This window comes from Canis lupus, chromosome 31 (genome assembly GCF_011100685.1).
Source record: "Canis lupus familiaris isolate Mischka breed German Shepherd chromosome 31, alternate assembly UU_Cfam_GSD_1.0, whole genome shotgun sequence".
NCBI lineage: Eukaryota > Metazoa > Chordata > Mammalia > Carnivora > Canidae > Canis > Canis lupus.
This window is the reverse complement of record NC_049252.1, coordinates 1,346,029-1,369,949: the sequence shown is the minus strand read 5'-3', so window position 1 is coordinate 1,369,949 and position 23,921 is coordinate 1,346,029. Positions and strand designations below refer to the sequence as shown.

Here is a 23,921-nt window from a genome sequence, read left to right as displayed (position 1 = left end):
CATATGTCTCCCAAGATTAAAGTCTGCAGAGATCTCTGTGGCTCTTTTCAAAGACATTGTTGCATTTTACAAGTAAATGAAACAATATTGAAGAGAAAATATGTTTATGGATAGTCTACACTTCAAAACCACTATTTGGTATCTTGGTTGTTAAAAAAAAAAAAAAAAGATCTTGATACAAAGAAACATGATATACTTTGTTTGAAGCCTGGGAATCAGTGTGCTTATTTCATATGTAGGTAAATTCTTTTTCATTACATGACTTTTTGTTTAGGAGTACTTAATCAAAGCCACATTTGTTTGATGAAAAAGCATATGAAAAACTTGTGTACAAACTATTTCCATGGAATTTTACTTTTCAGGTTAATGGAGGCAATTTAGAACTGTCAGATGTTACCATTCTGTGGTGACTTTGGATTCAATGGTACTCAATATTTGGATGATGTTAACACTGACATTATGACACATGCAAAAAAATCTAAATACACTTAGGTTCAATTTGCATTTGGAATTAAAAGTTTCTCTCTCTCTCTCTCTCTCTCTCACACACACACACACACACACACACCCTTATTTCTAAACAACAAGAATGACAAAATTGTTATGTTGTCTAATACAACCTACCCAAGGCTTACTCAGTAATTTCACTGTGTGAATTATACAGAAAATACGTTAAAGACACAGAAGAGTTCAACATGGAACATCAAGCTATTCCTTCAATTTCATAATAGATGGGATACTTTTTGTATTAACTCTAAATACTAAAAAAAAAAAAAAAAAATTCTCTAAGGACAAACAAGCCAGAGAAAATTCAACATTTAGTTTAAAAAATCAAACATTTTATTATTCAATTTTGAAAAAATGAAAACTATATTAAAAGGAAAATGGGACAATAGAATATTGTAAAACATGTATCTTAAGTCATCTTTAAAATCTCCAGGAAACACATTCTTAGGATAATGATACAACACATCGTTAAAAGACAACATTTACCTTTTTATTAACTTAAGTGAAAAAATGCAACTCAGCTCTTAATCCAAAGAGTTCCCATCCTCTAATTTAATTCCCATCCTCTTATTCTGCTTCCCGTGAAAACAAATGGTGGGGTCAGAGGTGAAAGAATATATTTTCCAATGTCTTCTGTCCCTCAGGAATAGGCATCACCAGTATGTTCAAAGACTGTCCTCTACTTACTTGATTCTAGAGTTGCTCACAATGGATGCTGTGACTAAAATGAGAGTTTCAAAGAGTCGGGAGGTAAGTCAGGCCTCACTTTCCTTCCACGTGTTTGTCCTAAACTTGCCAGCATGGATTCCCTCCAGTGCCTCCTGGAGATGCAGCTCAGCTGTCTTTCCCTGTGTCACCAGCTCAAGACACTGGCCCTCCTTTCCTTTCCCCTCTCTTGCTGTTTTAGGTCGATCCTCATTTTGAGAAGTCTTTGCAATGAGAATGAGTTGCTCTAAGCAGACACTATATGTCAATCAAGCAATAATTATTTACCTTGTAGCAACAACAAACTATCAAGTTCATCATTCAGCAAGGTTTTTAAGTTAGTGGTATTTTTATTTTGTTAAGGCTCAGCTGCTCCATTTCCCTGCACATAGGTGCATACGTACACACAGACACACTTCCTGTAATAACACTTGGGCACTGAGATCAATGCATAGACATATTTAAAGCCAATGCTTCTATTTAGATGGGGATAAGAGGGCAATCAGATCCTCAACGTTTTCTCAACTGAGAAGCCCTATTCAATCCCTATAAGATTATATACTGGGATAAAAGGTAATTGAAGTGATATTGTGCTAAATGAAGTACAAATATTTCCTACAAATTGTTTGCCTAAAAGCTGCAAAACACCTAAAGAGGACTTTCCTAACACCCATCAAGACACACACTTAAAATATGACCATTATTCCATTATTAGCTGACATTCTATCTTTGTCTAACGATTTACTGTGGACATATATTCTGAAATCAAACATAACTCAGTTTTAAATTCCTTTGTAGCACTATAGCACTTGTGTAGCACTGTAAAAACTTCATGCCATAAATTAGACCCTTTGACTTAATACAGCTGGCTAGCAGCTCCTAAGTAAAGTATCACCACCAAGGCCATCAACATTGTCAATAGCGCTGAGTAGCTACTTTATCCAAGACACTGTGTTTTTAGCCAGAAATGCAAACTTCCAGAAAACAATGTTTCGGATAAAAACCCAAGGTTGGTTTTCTATGTGCCGAATGAGTGGAAACTTACTTAAGGAAGAGAGAAAAGGCATCTATCTGATCATTGAGCACCTTGCATAAAGCCCTGTGCCACAAAGGATTCATACACATTATTAGAGAATCTTTATGATAACCCTGGGAAATGTGCATCAGTAAATACGCATTATAGTTGAAGTTGAGGTTGGAGAGATTTAAATAATTAATTCAAGGTCATGCAATAGTCAGACATACTAAGACCCCAAAATCAACAGAATCCAATGCCCGCATTATCCAAACCTGTGTTACTTTGGCAATTAATACAAAATTACTAGCAACTCTCTTCACCAAACATGGGAATCTCAATTTATTATACCTCTCTTAAAGATATTACTTTCTAAATCTTAAATTATATTTTTGTAGATCTCCTTTCAATCACATCCAAGTATATATGTTTATCAAAACTCAAGTAATTCACAACTAGAAACAACTACAGCAAAGTTCTATCACAAATAGAAAGTAAATAATACACTTAAAATCACAGAACTTTACAGAGAAAAGATTTCAAAGTTTAATACAACCCCCTTATTTGACAAATAAGGAAACCATAGCCAAAGATTTCATACTTAATGCTCATAAATCTTATACTGAGAAGTTTTTTGAGTTCTCATCTGGGGTAAATGGCATGAAATTGATTCATCTAATTGAGTCATAATCGTTCAATTCATATTTATTCTTGATTTTCTAGACAGAAATGTATTATCTTGAGTATCAGGAAAAATGAGGTGAGAAAACCAGGTATGTAGTATGTAGTCTCACTGGGAGAGGAAGAGATGAAAATTGAAGAGTCTGCTGGGTTTGCCTGCATTGCCGTAATACACCGAATTGAAAATCCTCGTCTCTACCAAGCACTCTGCTTTTCCTTCCACTCTTGGCAGCACTCTTGCTTCCTACTGAACACTCTAGGCTCAGTCCTTCCATAGAGCCTTTGCACTGCCTCAAATAACTTCTCCCCCAGGACACTCTGACTTCCTTCAGGTCTGTACCCACATGTAACAGACTCAGACCATCGATCATCACTCAAAGGAAAACACCTAGCATTTCATTATATACATACTATCTGTCTCTTCCACTAAAAAGATCCATGAATGTAGAGGCTTAGACTCTCCTGTCCAGTAATATATTCCTACTCCCTAGAACATAGTGGGATCTTAATATTTGCTGCTTATGTCAATGACTGAAACAGGAGGTAAACTTGAAGGCCAAACATAGGAGAATCCCAAGAAAAGTGTAGTAATAGTTACAGAAACATTACCATCATCCAGCCTTTCTATATGGAAATTGAACATCAATCCAAAGATCTCGCTATTCAGTCGCACAATTGACGGGAAAAACACTGGACTGTAGAGTTTTTGCATATACACAACACCTCACTTGAAACTCTCCTGGTTATAATGCTATAACCACATCTATCTGTAATTTCGAGCTCTTGTTTCTACATTCCAGATTCAATGACTACTAGGTCATATATGCCATTATGCTTACAAAAAAAAAGGTAGGCATTGTATTTAGTACTTTCATAGGACAGATTATCCTGGTATGATTTATTATTGATAAATCAGACTAATTTATTAAAGCCAGCTAATTTATTGAATTTTTCCTGTTTTCACTTCCACACATATTAAAAGTATTTACCACAAGCTACCAAACAGAATATTGGTTGATTTCACAAGCACCTTAGGCTTCCAAAGACTAAGTTCTCAGTTTTGTGGAAAATCTGTAAATTTTACTAATCAAATAAGCAATTATGCTCCCCAACTCATTTCTATCAAGGCCTCCATCATTTGGGTTTGTATTCCACCTTCCTCTTTATAGTCACTACTATCTCAGTGTTGTTCATATGTACTAAAAAGAAAGAAAGAAGGCAGGCGGGCAAGCCAGCAGTCGGGTCAGGCCTGGCAATGTCCTACAGCCATGAGCTCTCCCACCATAGAGCAGACGCATTCCTCTAACGCTGAAAGGGAATGACCATATATCACCTCTCATCTGCCCTCTACCAGAGGTGGCCTACCACAGATGGCCAGCCTTTCCTCACCCTAGGATCGCTTGTGGGCACTTGCTAAGATGTGATTCCCAGTCTCCCTCTGGAGAGACTGATTTACTAGGTCCAAGTTAGGCACCAGCATCTTTGCTTTTAAAGGCACTAAGTTAACGATTTTCAAACTTGAGCCTTTATGTGAATCAACTGGGAGGGCTGCTTAAAACACAATTTGCTCTGCCCTTGAGTTTCTGATTATTTCTGGGGTGTGGTCCCGGAATCTGCATTTCTAGCAAGCTCCCGTGTGATGCCCATGTTCTCAGTACTGGAAAGCACACATGGACAATGATTTTACTAGAGGTTTCTTATAACCAGGTGAGTTCAGAACAAACTTCCATGACATATTTCTCTCAAACTATCATTGAAATGATGTGTTATTTCTCCTTGACCTTATAATTTGTCCAATTAAGATGTCATCCAATGATTTTCTGTGAGCCAGGAATCAGATGCAAACACATCTCTGTGACTTCCATAGGGAGGGAAGTAGAGAAGAGGATGGCCAAGCAACTGCTTTCCTTTAGTAAGGTAAAAACAACAGTCTAAACCCTGTAGACAGTCAATAATGTCTGGACTATAAAGGCAAAGAGCTCACACCACAACAAAGCAGGACAGAGAGAGCTATCAAGAGAACACAGAAGGCTTTCAAAGTTTGTACTCCCGGGTCAGACTCAGATTTCTGCTATGTCACCACGTAGCACCTAGTGGAATGAGCAAGAGCTGATTTCTAAAAGCTGATACGGGCACGCCTTTTATTTAGAGATCCAAATTGGGCCATTGGGGCTTAAGGAATGGTGCTTCACAGCCCCATCCTGCCACTACAAACTCAGGCTGGTTGCATCACTATTTTCCATGAGGAAGTTAAGGGGTGTGACTGCATCCTTTCCAACCCTGCATTCCACATGTGACAAAACTGATCCAGCTGTTTGTCTGAAAGAAATTCCTTGCTGTCCTTAAAAATTAAAAAGCAAGAGGATATCCATCCTCCAGGGGCAAGTCTCCAGCTGGAACCTGGTATAGGCAGTTGCGAAACAGAGACAGTGCCCTGGAGAGCATCTGCTTTTGAATTCTTACCTCGCCATAGGGGGGTTAGCCCCATCTTGCTTTTTGAAATGGCAGATTCTGGATGGAGGGTGCTGGCTTGGCCCAAAGCTCTTGAGAAGTGTTCATCCACTACTGACCCAATGTCTCCCTGGAAATAAGTGAAAAGGACACAGCGAGAGTTAAGGTACTCCATCTCGGCAGGCTGGTCTTTCTCCTCCTCCTCCTCCTCCTCATCCTCATCCTCCTCCTCCTCTTGTTTGCTGGGAAGGGTGACTTCCAGAGAGTCCTGCATCTTGCTGTATACCGCTAACTTCTTCTGGGATGGAATAAACAAAACACGGTATCAAAGACAGTTTGGAAAAAAACCGCATTAACTACTTAACTTTTCACTTTAAAAAAGCTCAATATTAACATATGTTTGCAAACTGATTCTTCTTTGTCTGCTTTACTCCATCTTTCCCCTCCCCAAACCAGTCTTCAACCTTCCCACCCTGAAAAAAAAAAGCCTGTTATTTCAAATTTGGCAAAAAAAAAAAAAAAAAAAAAAAAAAAAAAAAGAAACCATTATCTGACAATATATTTTCAGAGTGTAAAAGACAGGTTTGTTTGGTTTTTCTGTTTCGGAATCTAAATATACCAAAAGAAGAATGACTTTTAAAAAGGGTCAGATTCATTCCAGTTTTTCATCAATTTTCTATTTTAAAGTTTTAATGTACGTCAACATTAAAGTTTGGGACAGGGAGGAATGGGGGACAAAAGGGAGCCCCTGGGGGAGGGGTGAAGAAGAAAAGAGTTTTCCATAAATGAAATAAACTAAAATAAAAACAGGAATGTAGCATCTTATAAAAGGATTTGGCAGATGTGCCGAACTCATTTCTCCAAAATCAAACTAAAATGACAAAATAAGTCTGTGTGAAGATCCATTTTGCATGGAACATATTTTGCAGATGTTCCAATTGCCACCATTATCATGGAAGGGAAAAAATATATTATGGCTTATTGAAAATAATACAAGGTGCCACCAATGGCTAGGGTGGCTTTCAAACAAAAATGAGAACGTTTTGATAATTTTAAAATGTTTTTAAAACATACAATCATAGCTATAATAATCGTTAATAGATATGACATCGGGCACTCATAAAACTTTGCATTTACTACCTCATTTAATTTTTATAATTCTGTATTATCGTTATTATTACTATTTGTATTTTAAAGGTGAAGAAACAAAGACACAGAGAAGTGAAGTAACTTGCCACAGATCACAGAGCGTAAGAGTGGTAGAGCAGGAACACATAATAAAAACACACAAGTATATTTATGTGTGTTTAGAAGGGGAGGGAAGGCCTATCTATTGTGCGGGGAAAAAATCACCAAAATGATACGCTATTGCTTTCTGGCTGGTAGGTTTTGAAGTTGTTATTCCTGCTTTTCAATATTTCCAAATGTTTTTCATTGGGTATACATTATTTTTATAAGCAAAACTTCAATGTGAACTATATATATAAGATAATGCCAAAGATTATAAAACTTATGATCCTCATGATGAAATGAGCTCTCTATCATCTGTATATCTGAAAAATCTGATTCTTTGTTGTACCATTTTTACTTCAGAAAAAAAATGCATGCTGGCAAATGAATGTGAGTAGAAAAAAAAAATCAATCATTCTAGAATACTCAGTAAGCACACATAACATTTGCAAATGTTATCAAAACACATAACCCAGAGTCATATTCCTAATGTAATTACTAGCTTCAAAAATCTATACCCCAAATTATAAATGCATCATTCAATAAATTGAACCCTTTCCCCCTAGCAATGAATATGTCATTCTTGTGTGAGGTGGGCCCTAAAATGTTCAGGCATATTATGAGCTGGTGGTTATTATGTAGGGGCTGTTATTTATAAACATATGTATTACTTTATATTTAAAATCTCTGCCAATGTGGTTATCACTTGTTGATGAATAGATAATTCATTCTTGTGAGTGGAATATGCCTCGTTGATGAATAGGCGATTGTAATGACTATGTGGTTATATTTATTACAATCTGTTTTGCACAGGTTTGAACATGTTTATATTTAACCTCAAAGGTAAAAACACCACAGTAACAAAGGTTATGTATACAAATAAGAGGATTGAACTACAGGCCTCTAAAGTTATTCCTGACTTTAAATTCTATTACAAAATAAACAAATATTATAATTTATTAGTCAAATCACAGTACTATTCCTCTGTGTGCATGTATATTTATCTGAAGTTATGCCATTAAGCATATATACACACTTTCTGCCAAGTACTCCAACATATTAAAAAGAAGCACTGTTTTTACATAGGAAAGGAGTTAAAACTGATCTAGAGAGTGACTTCACTGTCCACTGGTGTTCATTACTATCTCCGAAACTGATTTTTTTTTCTCCCTGTTAATGTCTAGCTCAGCATCAGTTTGTGAGAGTCAGGTTTTGCATCTAATTGTTTCATTTGTTCAATTTTAACATTTATTCTTTAAAGGAAAGAGCGCTGGGATGTACTAATTATCCAAGGAAAGGCAATGTTTTATTTTATCCCAATTAGCAAATAACTCTTAGATGAAATAAAATTAAAGTTTTATATATACTTAAAAGATTTACAGCTACAAATCTGGATATAAAGGTAGCATAGTACTACCATGACCAATAATAGCAGTCATAAAATATCTTTATTAATTGATGGCAGTTGAATTTAACCTATAGATTTTCAATTTATTATACAATTTTCTAAATGCTATACAATTTCACGCTACTCTGTTTGACCAAGTGTTGAATGGTTGGATACAAATAAGTCTAAAATTTACATGTGAAAAATTCAATATGAAATGGGGAAAAAGTGAACAAAATCAGCCATTGTATCAAAATACCTTTTATTAGTCCATTTTCTAAAAATGATTCTCCTGTCTATGGATGCATTTATTCCCAATACCCTTTATATTTCATGGATATGTAATATATGTCTGTATATACACATATGCTTTTACATAAATATATACTGATATATTATTTATTTTAATAGGAAAACACCTGTGATTTTATAAAAATATATGTATCCACTCTATTTAAATACAGTTTTTTGAATATATATAAAAGATGTTTTTTTTTCTCTTCCAGCTCTTTAAGATAGGTCTTCTATTAAGTAAATAAATTTGCTTGGAGACTATCAAACAAATAAAATGGAGAGGGAGACTGTGATACACCTACCAATAAGCAGGATATAAGGCCTATCATTCTCTCATACTTTTTTCAGATAGAGTTGAGTCAATTTTTACAAATTATAGTGAACCAATTTATATATTTACATTTACCCCCCCACACACACACACACAGAGGCACACACATTTAGCTTCACCATCAATACACACTGGTCAACATAAGAATTCTAAAGTATTCAAATAGCCTGAAAGCTCCCTAAAATGCATACTTTTAATTTTTTTTATTGGAGAACAATATAAACAGAAAAGGCTACACATCATACATGTAAACTGAGTACATCAATGAAACTAGCAACAGATCAAGGAGAGCATCCTCAGTACCCCAGAGGCCCCACTTCCTTCAAGCTACTCCCTCTTCAACAGCAACCACCACCCACACTTTCTATCAATGTCCATTAGCCACACGGTCTTTTGTACGTTACACAAATGGACTCATACAGCTCGCACCCCTTTGCATCTGGCTTCTTTCACTCAATATCACGTTCGAGATTCACGCATATTGTCTCATGTAGTTGTAGACTGCTGAATCTCCTTGCTGTGTAGCCATCCATTTATCTACTGTACCACTTACAGGCATTTGGCCAGTTTCCAGATGTGGGCTATTATGAATGGTACTCCTATGACATGTGAGTATGTTTTCTGATGAATATATGCCTGCATTTCTTTGGGGTATATAGTGAAGAGAAGATTGCTGGGTCACAGGTATGGATGGAGGTGGTTCACAGATAGTGCCAGTTTCCTCAAGTCACTTTAACCACCTGACACACCCGCTGCTAGTTGGTGAGAGTTCCTGTCGCTCGATATCCCTGTCAGCACTTGGTATTATGTGTCTTTTGTCACTTTTTGCTCTCCTGATAGATATCCCAATTTTTTTAACTTTTTTTTTTCATTGAGGTGAAATTAACATAAAATTAACCTTTTGGAAGTGAATGATTCTGTGGCATTTAGTATATTGAGAATGTTATGCAACTACCACGTCTAGCTAATCCAAAACATCAACCCAAAAGGAAATCCTGTACCTATTAAGTATTAACTCCCTATTCTCTGGCTCCTCCCCATCAGTCCATGATAACCACCAACCCAATTCTATCCCCATGAATTCATCTATTCTGGATATTTCATATAAATTGAATCATATGTATGTGACTGTTTTGCTTCTAGAACTTTGCTTTTAGCATGTTTTCAAGGTTGATTCACATTGTACCAGTACCTCATTCTTTTTATATATAGCTGAACAATATTTCATTGTATGTATATACCAGTTTGTTGATCCATGTATCCATAGATGGGCATTTGAGTCATATCCACCTTCTGGCTACTGCAAATAGTGCTGTTATGAATACATGTATACATGTGTTTGGTTGCATACTTTTCAGTTCTCTTGGGTAGGTATATGTGAGAGCTGGGTCATATGGTAACACTATGCTTAACTTATTAGGGACCTGCCAAACTGTTTCCACAGCAGCTGAAAAATTTTAGATTCCTACCAGCAATGTACTAGGGGTCCAATTTATCTACATCCCTTGGCAGAAAAGTAACACTTGTTATTTTCTGGACTTTAAAAAGAATTATTATTACAACTGTAGTCATCCTAGTGGGTATGAAGTGGTACCTCACTGTGGTTTTGATTTGCATTTCCCTAATGGCTAATGATGTTGAACAATTTGCATACATTTAAAAATATTAACTGTGAGTACAAAGAAAACAAGAACAGAAATTAAACAGCAATTGACTCATATGCTGACAATCACGCCACCTTAATATTCTCCTCTATAGACTCCTAAGCCTTAGCTACTTTCTTATATCTACGCCTTGGTGCCTGTAAATCAATTCTTAACCTATTTTTAACTAAGTGAATTATTTATGTGAGTTTTGTCATATTCTGTATTCACTTGGTGTTTGCTCATTGGAATGAAACTTGCCTGGCATTACGTTCTTTCTTGAGAAAAATATATAACATCCAAAACGCTGAGATTTGAATAAATCTCAAATCATCAGAACCTAGACTTCCCGATTTGAGGTCAAAAGGCAATCTAGTTCATATTTTTGTTTTGTCAAAATGCACAATCCCTTCCTAAAAATACGCAAATCTCAGAAATGTTCATGCTTTTCTTGCGAGTCTCTGAAGAATTGTTAACCAAAATAAAGACGTCATAAGCAGGGACTTCAACACCTCCAAATTGGTTTATTTAGTGTACCTTAAGTGGCTCATCCCCATTTCAGAGTAATGACAATTTTCCCCCAGGCGAAATACCCCTGCGCTGCTGAAATCACAGCCACCTTCTCCTCCGAGAACTCACTCTCTAAGAAGAGAGGTCGCAGCAGAGCAGGGCAGCAAACCAGACCAGCCACCTCGGCCTTGGCCTCCGGCCTGGAGGTCCACAGGAACAAATGGTCACAGGGACATGCAGGGGGAAGGGCTGCCTGACAACAGAGACTTCCACGTCAGGAGCCAAATACCACTAACTCCCCAAGGCTTACGCTTACAAAATGCCAAATGATTACTGTGCATATGTGGAAACTTCTTTTCTTAAAAAACTAAAAGTATTTTAATGAATCATTGGATATTTGGAAACAGCCCTTTTTTCATTCTTTTTTCTCTTTTCTTTTTTTCAATTTTACTGGCTCTCTTCCCTACATGCAAGGATTCTTTTACGTTCAAAGACACGGTTGGCACCTTTAAGAAAGGACCACCAGCCTGCAGTAAATGTTTCAAAGTGTGAAGTCCATAAAAGCAGCTGATTTGTTCTTGATCATATTTTTCCGAATTTACTTGGTAACAGATTTTTTTTTTTAAATATCTCAGAGAGACTTGAAATTTTGATCCTTAGCCTGCTTGGAAAAGGAGGAATCAGGTGAAGGGAGGATGGGTCAGGATGAAGAGCTATGCCACAGAACTTTTACACATAGTATTTTGCTTACCTCTCTCAAACACACACACACACACACACACACACAAATATTTTGTCCAAATCATTGTTTCCAGTGTACATATTCAAAAACTGAATAGCTTAGCTAAGATGATCTAGTAAATGGCAAAGACAGGCTTAGAACCTATTTCTGTCTGACTACAAAGCATGAGCCAAGAAAATAGATGAAAGGAAACAAGACTCTATACATTTATTTTAATTGAAGAAATAAACAGAAGCCCACAATCAGCAAGGCATCAAAAGGCATCACATAACTAAGGAGAGCCAAAGTTACTTATAAGATCAAAAAAAAAAAAAAGAGATGTAAACATGTATCAGAATTACGGGCTGCACTGCTGTTCAAAATATATATACATCTACATTAAACTGAAGTCTGTATCTAAAAAGATACTGTCCCCTTGGCAAGTCAGATACATAATACAATTGCCTCCATTTTTCTGGAAATCCTGTTCTGAAAATGTAAGCCGAGCCAATTTTGTGAGAAGCAGTCAGAACTTGAGATTCTGTTTGTTTTGTTTTTTTATTTTTCTTAACAGTAGAGAGGGACAAACCAAAAATAATATTAACTTGATCAGCTATTTTTGAACACACTTGCCTCTCGGTGATTCTGGTCATTATAAAGACTCAAACTCATCCTTTCCAAGGATAAAAAGTTTCCAGTTTTGAGGATGTTCAAAAAAATGTGCCACATGCTTAGAGAGAATTTCAAAATTTGCATTCCCAAAATACTTTAAGCAGTGATCACATCATAAGGGTATGCGTTCTCTCTTTAACTACTTTGAATGAAACAAGTTTCCAATGTGTGAATTTCTGATATGTCTTTATAATCCTATTACTAGACATAAGATATGACTTCATTTTTAAAAATTCATCTGTTATTCATCGAATTGCTAATTAACTCCTCTCTTCTATCAGTATCTGTGCAAAGACATGGAGCCACAAGATTAAAGTCGTAGCCTATCACTGAACTCAAGCTGCTCATTTTGTTTGAGCAGTTTGAGTTTGTTGGAAGAGCTTTGTACGATCAACAGTAAATAAGGAGAACCTCATAGTTTATCCATCTGGCCACTTGTCTAATTTCTCCAAGTAGCTAATACTTAAAAATTTTTAAATAAGAAAAGTAAGAAGGTATCATTAGGTAAATTACTTATTATTTCCTTGTTTCCAAGGAAATCTGGACAAGAAGGGAACACAACAGAAAGACAACTGGAATAGGAAGGAGGATTTGACCAAAATGAGTTCATGAGTCTGGGTAAGTCACCAAACTGTCTGGCCCCCAGCTTCCTCTTCTGAAAATGAGGAATTCTGAGACTTGATTATCTCAGAGGTCTCGTCCAACTCTATATCCTAATAAGCAACATGCTGGAGCTCTAGACAAATTCACACTTAATTTTGTTTCTTACGTTGGCCGCCTCTTCTGATTTTGCAGGACACTGGCCAAAAAAACTCTACAGACCATCGAAGACTAATTCATTTCTGGACACGGGTCATCTAGCCCAATTCCTAGGAATTAGTTTTGGTATCTCCTTTATCTATGTTCATAGCAACAAGAAAGGATGCATCCTTCAACCCCTTCACCCCTCACTCCATCCCCCATGGACAAGTGTTTTGGCATACTAAAACAATATAATTCTACAAGAAGAGGACACCTGTTTAAGTCATTCTTTTCTTTCTTTTTCTTCCCTTATTCCAAAGCACAAGACAAATGAAAAGTAGTCCAGTTACCCCAGTTCGGACCACACTTTTAAATTTTGGCATCAATCTGGTATCCACTGAAATATCTAGAAATATGGCATATATGACTCGTTGTTAGCAGCAGATGCTTGGGTCTACTTATTAAAGGCACTATTGGGTCTTCCTAAATGAATAGTTAAAGCAGAAAATTAGCTGCTTAAGAGGTGCTATTTGAAAGATTCAGGGCGAAGTTTTGCCCAAAATTATTTCCTTCACTGTGTCTGCCAGAACCTGAAATTCAAGTATCAGACAGCTTTTGTTTCTTGAATTAAAATATTTTTCTGAAAATAAAATAAAATAAAATATTTTTCTGGAGATAATACCTTAAATGATTATCTATTACTAGATGAATAAGTTTGGGATTTTTTTTAAGCTAGCTGGAAACAGGGCCTATGGATATAAGATCCAACTTTAGCACCCATGTTTTAGAATGACAGACAACAAGACTGGATGCACAAGTTTGCTTTAGGATCTGCCCTGAGCCTCCTGAGCATAATATTTTTAGTCTCATTGAACAGTTCCCTTTGCACAGAAGGATACAAGACAGAAATATATATACTACCCGAAGAGGTCAGTTCAGCATCTTTGCTGCTATCACCCAAAGAGTCACTGTGCACGATCGTAAGCTTCTACCCTCTGAACACGCTCGTTTCCTTTGCTGCCATTCCCAACTTCGTGAGATGGGAGACTTTATTAAGTACTGGGTGAAGCAGGCCTTCTTGGCATTTGTCCAAAATACCTCTTTCTTTCCAAAGAGTGTCACCTTGTCTTGGCATTTGGTTTCCTGGTCAACATATCTTCACTATGCATGGTTTTATGAATTCCAAGCCTTCCTTTCTTTTTTTTTTTTGTTGGCATGTTACTCATTTATTAGAAATTGTAAATAAGAAATTATTTCAACACCTGAGGACCAAACTATAACAGAAGATTCCATAGGTTCAAGATTTTGAGACATTCTGGAAAGAGTTTTCTGTAAAGTATAACCTTTCCGTGGCATGGCAACATCATTCTTCAAAAAAGTTACTGGGCAGACATCATTCCTTTCTAACCTTATTGTAATCTCTCTTCTGGTTGACTACCAGAGACAACAGTTTAGTTTAGTTATTTTAAAGTTTAATTTTTTTCTTTAGTTTTGAATTTTCTGGCTGGGAAGTTATTGGGAGCATAAAACTCTGAGGCGCATTAAGCTTCTAAGCCTCTGCAGTCAAGTTAAATTCTGTAGTGTGGAAGGCACAGGGGCTGTTCTTTCTCAAAGAAGTCCTGTATGAATTCTCTTATAAATCCACATAAGTCCTTGCTTACAGTTGCAAGAAATTTGGAGCTTCCACCTTAAATGAGTTGGCTGTGTACTGAAACTACTTACGATATAATTGTATTCTTTCCATTTAATGTATTTAAACTTACTTTGGAGTAACAGTAATATATGTGGCACTTAAAGCTGACTGTTAATACCACTTCCTGAAGATGATTTTAAAATAAATAAATGTTCATTTGCTAAGTGGATATTTAGCCCTCATCAACAAAGGACACAGAATGGATAGCAAAAGTCATCAGCATAATACAAATAAATGCTTTCAAAAGGACTTTGGAATGCCTAAACTAAAAAAGTACACTACCAAGGACTTGGAAAGAATTTCAGGCTCCAAGGCCAAAGAATCTACTGCATATTAATCTTCTTTATCAAAAAGTTGATTTGGAGCATTAAAGACAAAAATAAGCCTATTGTGCAATAGTAAAAGAAAAAAAAGGTTGGGAGACTGCATGGCACGGTGGAAAGATGGGGAGCAGGGGATTTGGTAGTCCTAATTTTGTCACCAATGAGCTCTTAAATCTTTGGCTAGCCACTTCAGCCCTGTAAGCATCCATTTTCCCATTTGCAAAAGGAGGGGGGTTGAAGTATGTTTTTTCAGGGTGTCTTCTTCGACAAAAAATAAAAAAAAAAAAATAGAAAGCTTTTTATGACCCAACCAAAGTGGCAAAGTCCAGAGAAATAGTTTGAAAATAGTTCTGCCTCCTAAAAGCATCTGATTCTTTTAAGTGAAAGCATGCAGACAGATTCACCCAGCTGTCACCCCTGAAGAGGACACAGTAAATATGCTCTAACTTACATGAAATCCAAAGTGTAATTGTTAAGAACCCCTATGCACAATTAGAAAACTGGAGATTTTGTTTTCTGTTTTCACCACCTCATCAACAAACTACACTATTCTGAAAGCTTTAAGTACCTTTCTACTTTTTGAGTAAATGGGGGGGGGCAGTTTCAGACAATAACAGACTGTCTATATTTAAGATGAGAAGTCCCCTGGGTATGAAGGGAATCTATGATTTCATTTCATATCATTTCCCTCAATTTTTCCTGACACATATTTGGAAATTTCTTTCTCTTAGTTCCTACTTGTCACTGTTAGAATACAAGCACATTCCTTTCTGGACACGTTCTGCAGTGTCATCATGCCTTTGGAGTGTGTGCTGAGAGACTAAGTCAAGAGTTCTCTTGAGGAGATGTTAGAGAGATGGTGGGCATGGGGACCAGGGAGCTTAGCATCTCAGCCGATCCTGGCTGGCTAAAGCACACTCTGAGACTTACAGCCATGCAATTTCCAGGAATTAATGTCAGGGACTATAAAATGTTCTCTGAGACATCCTTACCCATCATTTTGCTTCATGAGCCTACTGTATGCCTAAGTAACACATCACAGTACACCCTGGTATACATACAGTTAACTATGTCTTTAAAACACCAACCTATTACCCATCTACAATGCATAATATGCTTGACGAAAATCTGAACTTAAAATTCCAACTGCACACTTGTGCTTTTAAGGGAAAAGCAGAGTACACATGCCTGGAATATGGTGCTCTACTATTTCAAGAATAATTTTCAGCTATATGATCATACATGAAAAAGGAAAAATATATCTATGTATAAGATCCATCCCATTATGCTATACTAACTTAAAACGACTTCTGAGCTATACAAATTTGAGGGGGAAAAAATAAGTTCAAAGATACACCACTACAATTGATTACAGAAGTAATACAAAGCTGAAATGCTCTCTCTTCTAACATTTTATCAATGACCATTAACCTTTCTTTAGAACTCTCAACCTTTTTTTGCTATTCTTTTTTCTGCTCAACAAATCAATTTTTCAAATGCGGTAAGGAGTGGTAGCCTTTATTTTTGTCTCCCAGGCAAGATGCTATTAGGGGTCACTTCCCATGGACAGAGAAAACAATCTTCACGGATAATAATGATAAAACCTTATGGAATGCAAAAACAACCAAAATATGTATTCTCGGATGACTGCAGTAGGGCCAAGTCAATATTAGTCCCATTTCACCCACGCATCACATAGCCTATAAATGCTGTCAGCCTGATAAGAATTTCCTGATTTACTCTTTTTTCCAATAGAAAATATAGGTCATCAAAATAAACTCCTGACAGTAAAAGAACAGTAGTTACACTATCAAGTCCCTTTATTTCGCTAGCCCAGTTATAGTCAGTTACCTTACTTAACAACCACAGAAAAAATGACCTCCAACAAGCCATTTTAGTAAAAGGAACATGAAAATTTCCAGGCACATCTCTCAGCTAAGTTCTTAGAGTCAACTCAGTCTAATTATGTACTCGAAAGACACCTATGGAACCCTAAAGCGTGGCAAAGTTGATATTCACTAGTAGCGCAACTCACATCGTGGACAATTCAGCAAAAAGGAAAGTTCATTCTTCAGTTTGTGGATGGTCTTAGCAAAAGAGTGAAATTTGGGGATTAAGTTGCAGCGCTATTACGAAAGTTAGAGTACTAGAGTTACTTCTTACTGACAACTGGATTTTATGATTAGTAATTTATAATTTTTCTGATGCTGAATTTTATTTTCTACTTCAAGAGTATTACAACCCTAACCTCCACCACAGATTCATATATTAATGGAATTATTTTCACAATTCTATAGAACAAAACATCACTTCTATAGTTCAAGTTATTTTTTAAGGGAAAAATACTTGTCTGTATGCTTAGTAATTTTGAGTCTGTTGCTTGTCCACATTCCAATTGACAATGGAAAGCCTCTACAGTCTCTGAGATGGAGAAAGGAAGGGAGGTAATACGATGGTTCATCTGGGGCTGAGTGTTTATAAAACACATAATAATGATATCAGGAATCTCTTTGCCTCACTTGCCTAATTTGTACCTAAACAGGTTTTCTCCATTACTTAATACCATTCATACTTAAAATTAAAAAAAAACAGGCAGCACAACCAAAATGTTTAAATCTATCACCTTTGACCATAAATTACAAAATACTTTCCCATTTCTCTTTCCTGAAAGTAATCTTGCTTTCAAATGCTAAAGCTTCTGAATATTTAAAAGAAAAGAAAAGAAAAGAAAAGGAAAAGGAAAAAGAAAAGAAAGGAAAAGAAAAGAAAAGAAAAGAAAAGAAAAGAAAAGAAAAGAAAAGAAAAGAAAAGAAAAGAAAAGAAAAGAAAATAGCAATAAAGTGGGGCTCCTTCCTCTTTCGTTCTACTTGGTCCTGTTAAGGTTATACTGTTTAGCCGCTAACTCTGGGGCATGTACTTTGCTCCAGAACCAGCTGAATTTTAGAGTCCCTAAATTCTAAACTGAAGTTATGATTTCTTTTCAAAGAGTAGCACTACAAATCTAAGCAAAGAAACAGGTAAAGGGAATACAGAAATCAAAATGAATTATATAAATTATAATAAAGAGCCAAACCCTTAAGACTACAATAAAATATACAGTTTCTAAGAAATTTTTAAAAAGCCAATCAACAAATTCTGTCGATGGTAATTTCCAAACTGTATCTAGTTCCCTGAGAAGTGTCTCCACCTCGCCGTGCATGACCTGTATTTTTTCACTCTCCCCAAATTAACCCACCGTAACTCCCAGACTCTTGAGGACCCTACTTTGGTGCACGCCGGTGCCGTATACTCACATATGTATTCTTGATAGCACTAACTAAAGCTTGACACACACCCTGTTGGTGTCCAGAGAGGAATGTCCAGGGGTACCTCGCGCCAAATCCCCACACCGAAGTCTCCCTTCTAGGGGAGCGATAGCATCTTCCTGGTTCTGGAACCCTTTGGACCCACCACACTCTGTCATTCTCAGCGTGGTGAAGGTTCACCATCTGGTGGTCCGGGGTCCCCTCCTGAGTGGGGACACACTTTAGCGGACTCGGCTGTAACCTCTCTGCGATTGGACGGAACGAAAAATGAATGAGGAAGTTGGGATCAATCCCTGCCCTCGGCTCCAGCCTGCAGCGAGGAGCTCAGCAACGCCGACGCCGCGCCCCGGACCCCGCAGCGGGGAGTCCCGGGTGGTCAGGCGGCCCCGCGCCGGCCACACCGTCTCCCCTTATCAAGACAACCGCGAAACACTCCGCCTTTCCAAAGAGCAAGTATTCGGTATGAAGGAAGTTTGCTCACACACTCCTAAGGCAGACGCCCTTGGTGGATGTGGGACCGAGCCCGGGAGCTGACAAGGCGGCCCCGCCGGGCGGCCTCGGGCTCCGTGACGGGCGCTCCGCGGAGCCCGGGCCAGGGTCGGCCTCGCTCCCCGCGCCCCGCGCCCCCCGCGCCCCGCGCCCCCCCGCGCCCCGCGCCCCCCGGCGCCCCGCGCCCCGCCCGCGCCCCGGACCCCCGCCCCCCCGCGGGCTGCGCGGCCGCCGACTCACCTGCCGGCCGGGTTGGGGCGCCGGGAGGCGGCGGGCCGCGGGGCAAGCGGCGGCTGCGGCGGGGCTGGGCGCACACTGGGGCGCGCCATGCGGCTGCGGGGGATACATCAGCTCCGCGCAACTCATGGCAGCCGGGGCAGCGGCGGTCCCCGAGCTGCCGCCGCCGCCGCCGGGGTCGCTGCTGCAGCGGCTACTGCGGCGAAGGCGGGTCCTCGGCGGCCGCGGGCTCCGCGCGGGGCGCGGGCGCGGGCGCGGGCGCGGGCGCGGGCGGGGGCGCGGGCGGGGTCGGCAAGCGGCGGGCGCCCCGCGCGGGCACCTTCATCTTCAGCCGCTCCGAGGGTGCCCGGCCCGCCGCGCGGCGTGGGCGTGACAGGCTCGGCTCCCGCGCACCGCGGCGCCCCGCGCAGCCGCAGCCACAGCCACAGCCGCAGCCGCGGGGGCCGGCGGGCAGCGGGGAGCGGGGAGCGGGGCTCAGCCTCGCGGGCGCGCTGCACGCCCGGGGCTCGCCCCACGCCCGGAGCCCGCGCCTGGGCAGGGCCGGGCCGGGGCGGGGCGGGGCGGGGCGGGGCGCGGGGGGGCGCGGGGGCGCTCCGCCAAGTCCCTCCACCTCGGCCCGGGGCTGCGGATTGGAGCGCAGCTCGAGCCTCCCCGCCTCCCCGCCTCCCCGCCTCCCCGCCGCGGGCCGAGGTGGAGGGAACCGTGGGCGAGGGCCCCGCGCCCCGGGGCGCCGCTTGCACCCGCCCTGGCCACCCGGCCGTCGGGGGGCGTGGGGGACACCGACGCCGAGACCCGCCTAAGCGAAGGCCAGGTGTGCGAAGAGGTAAAGCGGAGTAACACTGGGGTTAGCCCCCGCGTCACACAGGACCCCAAGTGGAAGTTGACTTCACTACAAGGACGCGCAAGCCAAGGATGCAACGCGGTTTCCTACGAACGATCTCAGCTCCAAGTTTACACCTTCACGGTCGGGACACTCCTGCGGGACGTCAACCTTTCCTGGCTCTTCCCACCTGGTTTCCATAGAGTAACAGACAATGACAACTGGTCAAACCCATTCAGCTATTAAAGGTTGATCTATTTGCAAGTGGTTTATAATCCCCCCCCCAAAAAAAAACATCCCTTTGTACGAATATGACTGTATTTTTATATAATCAGGTAAAGTAGCAAAGAATTATAATTATTTTCTAAATAAGCAAACTCTTTGAACTTTAACAAGTATGTCTTGTTTCTTTACTTTCAGAGACTATCTTTTGCCTGAGAGAAAGTCAATCGGGATGTCACATGTACTGATGTTACGGATTGAATTGTGTCCCTCCAAAATTCTTATGTTGAAGTCTAATTGCCAATGTGACTGTTTGGAGACAGGGCCTATTAGGAGGTAATTAAATTTGAATGAGGTCATAACTGGAGTCCTAACCTAAAACTGGTATCCTTATAGAAGAGGAGGTGACAGTAGGGATGGCTGTCTGCAGTGGTACAGAGGAAAGGCTTTATGGCAGCCAGTCATATGCAGCCAGGTGCAGTCTATAAGCCAGGAAGAGACATCTCACTAGAAACTAGCCTTGAGGGCAGCATGACATTGGACTTCTAAGCTGTCAGAAAGTAAATTTCTGTCGTTCAGGGCACCCAGTCCTGTGTTTTTTGTTATGGCAGCCCTAGCAGCCTCATAGACATATACACTATTAATAAATTGCTAATCTTGATAGGAATGTGTATGTGTGATACATAACTCTACAGACTCACATACATAAATGCATGTATATTCACACGTATATACACTTATACAAATACAGGAACTATAGTAGTTGACAGGAACTCTTTGCTACTCAAAACAGCTCCTATACACTCATTTATTCTTTCATCCATTGAATATTAAAAGCATACTAATTAAGGGCTTTCACAGTTTGGATTTTGTGCTTTTCGTAATGAGGAGGTATTCTTATCAATAAGACATATATGAAATTATTTGAAATGTTTATCGCTGCCTTTTCAAAAAATGACATCCTCTGGTCACCCTTTCCTGTGTTCCAGATTCATCTATTTGGCTTCTACTAGATGGTTCCATAGGAACTTTAGTCATGATAGCACTGATATTTTCCCACAGCCCCACCTGATCCTCCTTTTTTAATTTCCAGCTCAGATATTAAAACTCCCATCTACCAATTGCCAAGCTAGAAATGATCAGACGCTTCTTTCTTCTTTTTACAGTCCCTACGTCGGGTCTTAGAGTCCACTTGATTCCAGCTTTTACACTTCTGATTCTCTTCCTTCATCTTCTGATCTCTGCTGCTATAACCCTTAGTTCACACAGCATCTTTCATCCAGACTCCTGCAAGAGGCTTCTTCCTGATTTCCAAACCCCAGGTTGAACCCTCTTCTGATCCATTCTTCACACAGTTTATCCTCCTACTGTTTTCTGTCCCAGCCACTGCAAATCCAACAGAGTAATAATGTTTTACCCCTCTTTTAAAAACTTTTGTAATATCTCCCCACAGTCCCAAGTCTTGAACCTTCAAATTCTGGTCCCTGCCTCTGGTCCCTGTCACCAACTTATATAACTATCTATTCAGCCATGTGCATTGAACCTCCCTTTCCAGGAAAGAGCCTGGTGTCTCCTATGACCTTCCTTTATTATGCATGACCAGAACTTCTGCACCAACACACTCTACCTTCTTCACTTGTTACCTCCTTTTTGCTTTTTAGGGAATCATCTTCCAAAACATCTACTGAAGACTAGCTTTGATGCCTCTACTCTCGGCAACTCCACCATACCAACTACTTGATCTGAAATTGTATATTTGCTCTTTCCCCCCGACATGACCATGGCCACTTGAGAATTGGGACTGTGATTTTTTTAAATCTGTGAATCTCAATCATATAATGCCTGGCTTAATAAGCATTCATTGAAGAGTATTTTAAAAAGGAGTAAAAAAATTCTTCAAAGGGCTTAAAACTTTGTGGAGGATTCACGCCCATCAGTGAAGGTCGTAATTCAGAACATGGGGTTTCAGATCTTGCATCAGGATTTCCACATCAGAATGAGAAGATCCTTGTGAGATGAGAAACTTTTGGACCTGGAGTGGAAAGTGACTAAATTAGGCCACAAAGCTAGTTTGCAAGGGCACCCTTTCCTCTATTGCAAGCCTCCTGTTTTAAACACTTAACACTTCCAACTATATCTCCAAATAACTTAATTATCTGTAGCTCATTGTTTTTAGTATAATTATGTGTTCAATGTATCTCCGACAATGGACTTGCAGAGAACATTTAAATGTGAATGCATAGTCCACATTTAGAAGATGTTCAGTATATATCTGTTGACTTAGAAAATGAAGCCAAAACTAAATCCAAAATGTCCATACGCCCAATTTCTGCATCTTCCTTGTTCCCCATATGGCCTCCAGTATGTTGCAAATATTTATTATATGACAAAGATGTAGTTCTTGGATACTAATAAGTCATGGACTCAAAAGCCTGGAGGTATTTGGCAAAATCATTCTATAATGAAGTATCTTTATTTTGATACCTTTCCATTTGTATATTGTACTGATGGGGAAAAAATGAGAGACTAACAAAAAGTTCTGCACAGAATTAGAATCTAGGAGAGACGTGGACTGGACAGAGAGGGAAGATAAATTGTCAAGGGCTGGGAATCTTGGTTTGCTCATTAATAGAATGTAGAATAATTCCTGTTAAGGAAAGTTAAGTTGGAGCTCTGGTAGGAGAGCACATATACCTGACTTCCCAGGTAGATGTTTAGGGTGTTAGAGTAGAAAAGGATCAAAAAGATCATCTAGTCTAAAATATCTTCCAATGATAAGCAAACATGTGGTCTGATTAACATCTACAGAATTGGAGGCACACTACTACCAAAATTATAGGCATAAAGTGGTATGCACGTGTAGTGTGTGTGTGTGTGTGTGTGTGTGTGTATCCTTTTAAGCATATACATACCATAAAAGAAGAGTTTTTAGATCAGATCATTTGGTCATCTTGGAGTTTTAGAAAAGGGGTGGGGAAGAAAAAATGTAGGCCAATTGCATTTAACAGTAGTGAGTCACACAGATCAGAGAATGTGATCTGATCACTGGTGTATTCATTGTCATGTCTATTACGCTGAGGTGTCACAATTACTTGGAATAAAATAATAATGAAATGGAACTTGATTATTTGTACTTCTGAGCTAAAATTCCTTAAATTTTACCCTTTTATATTTTTTCTTCCTTCCCAAACTGTTCCACCTCCCTTCTGGTTCAGTTGTGATGTAGAACTAGATCTTACCCACTGGTGTTTATCTTCTTACTCTTTTCTATCCCAGCCACTACAATTCCAATAGAATACCAAAATTACCTTAAATGTTCCCAACTTCTCTGAGACGGGTTTACAGTCACTGTAGTTTTGGCTCCCCTCACCAAATTTCCCAGCATGTTTACAATTTTATAGCTGGAATTTGGTGGTGTGCAATCCACAAACCAGTTTTATTTAGAAGGGGTAACATGAAATGGGTTTTTCCAATATCTCTTGGAATGAGATAAGGCAAAAAAGAAAGCAGCTTTCTTTCTTTTCTTGAGTGATGATGGCCAGGTTCGTCTGTAACTTGGGGAACCAGCATAAGGAACCATTGGGAACCAACAGTCCAAACACGTGTATTTCTCAACCTGTGTATCTACACCGTCCTCTCAATTCACCTTACAGCTTATTCTTGACTCACCCTCTGGCCTAAACTGAGGCCCCTGATAATGCAGCCCATTCTAGGAATCATGGCTCAGAAAGTGGACTTGGGTCATCTGCACAGGGATTTCCCAAGTCTTTAGTACAGAAACATGGTTGTTCTAGGCAGAATAATGCTTCTCCAGTCCCTGAAGATGTTAAATTCTAATCTCTAGATTTTATGAATACTCTAATTTCACATGGCAAAAGGGAGCTAAGATTGCTGATGGAATTAAGGCTACTAAGGAGCAGGTTTTAAGAAAGGAAAATTATTCT

At 39.4% G+C, this 23,921-nt stretch overlaps 1 protein-coding gene and 2 long non-coding RNA genes across 12 annotated transcripts in view; 2 read left to right on the top strand and 1 right to left on the bottom strand.

Annotated features, from left to right (window-relative positions):
- VGLL3 (vestigial like family member 3) overlaps positions 1-19,076 on the bottom strand; it is a 117,699-nt gene extending 98,623 nt beyond the window's left edge. For 5 of the 9 annotated variants that reach the window (XR_005382044.1, XR_005382045.1, XR_005382046.1 and 2 more), the window contains exons 1-2: positions 18,198-18,446; positions 5,372-5,657 (exon numbers count right to left, since the gene is read on the bottom strand). Coding sequence is in view for 5 of the 9 variants with exons in the window: in XM_038581184.1 (XP_038437112.1) it covers positions 5,372-5,657; positions 18,198-18,392 (481 nt within the window). In the remaining 4 variants the exon portion in view is untranslated. Of the gene's footprint in view, positions 1-5,371; positions 5,658-18,197; positions 18,447-18,938 lie in introns of those variants that run through there. The other 4 variants (XM_038581186.1, XM_038581188.1, XM_038581185.1 and 1 more) reach the window with 4 other exon arrangements.
- On the top strand, positions 1,167-13,530 carry LOC111093431. Of its 2 annotated transcripts, none has more exons than XR_005382051.1 (3): positions 1,167-1,257; positions 12,683-12,765; positions 12,943-13,530. It is a non-coding gene; the product is annotated as an uncharacterized LOC111093431 (long non-coding RNA). The 2 variants fall into 2 exon arrangements; XR_005382050.1 differs by lacking the exon at positions 1,167-1,257 and adding an exon at positions 9,154-9,209.
- Positions 18,236-23,069, top strand: LOC102152193. Its single transcript, XR_005382049.1, has 3 exons — positions 18,236-18,669; positions 20,176-20,313; positions 21,639-23,069. It is a non-coding gene; the product is annotated as an uncharacterized LOC102152193 (long non-coding RNA).
- The last annotated feature ends 852 nt before the right edge of the window (positions 23,070-23,921 follow it).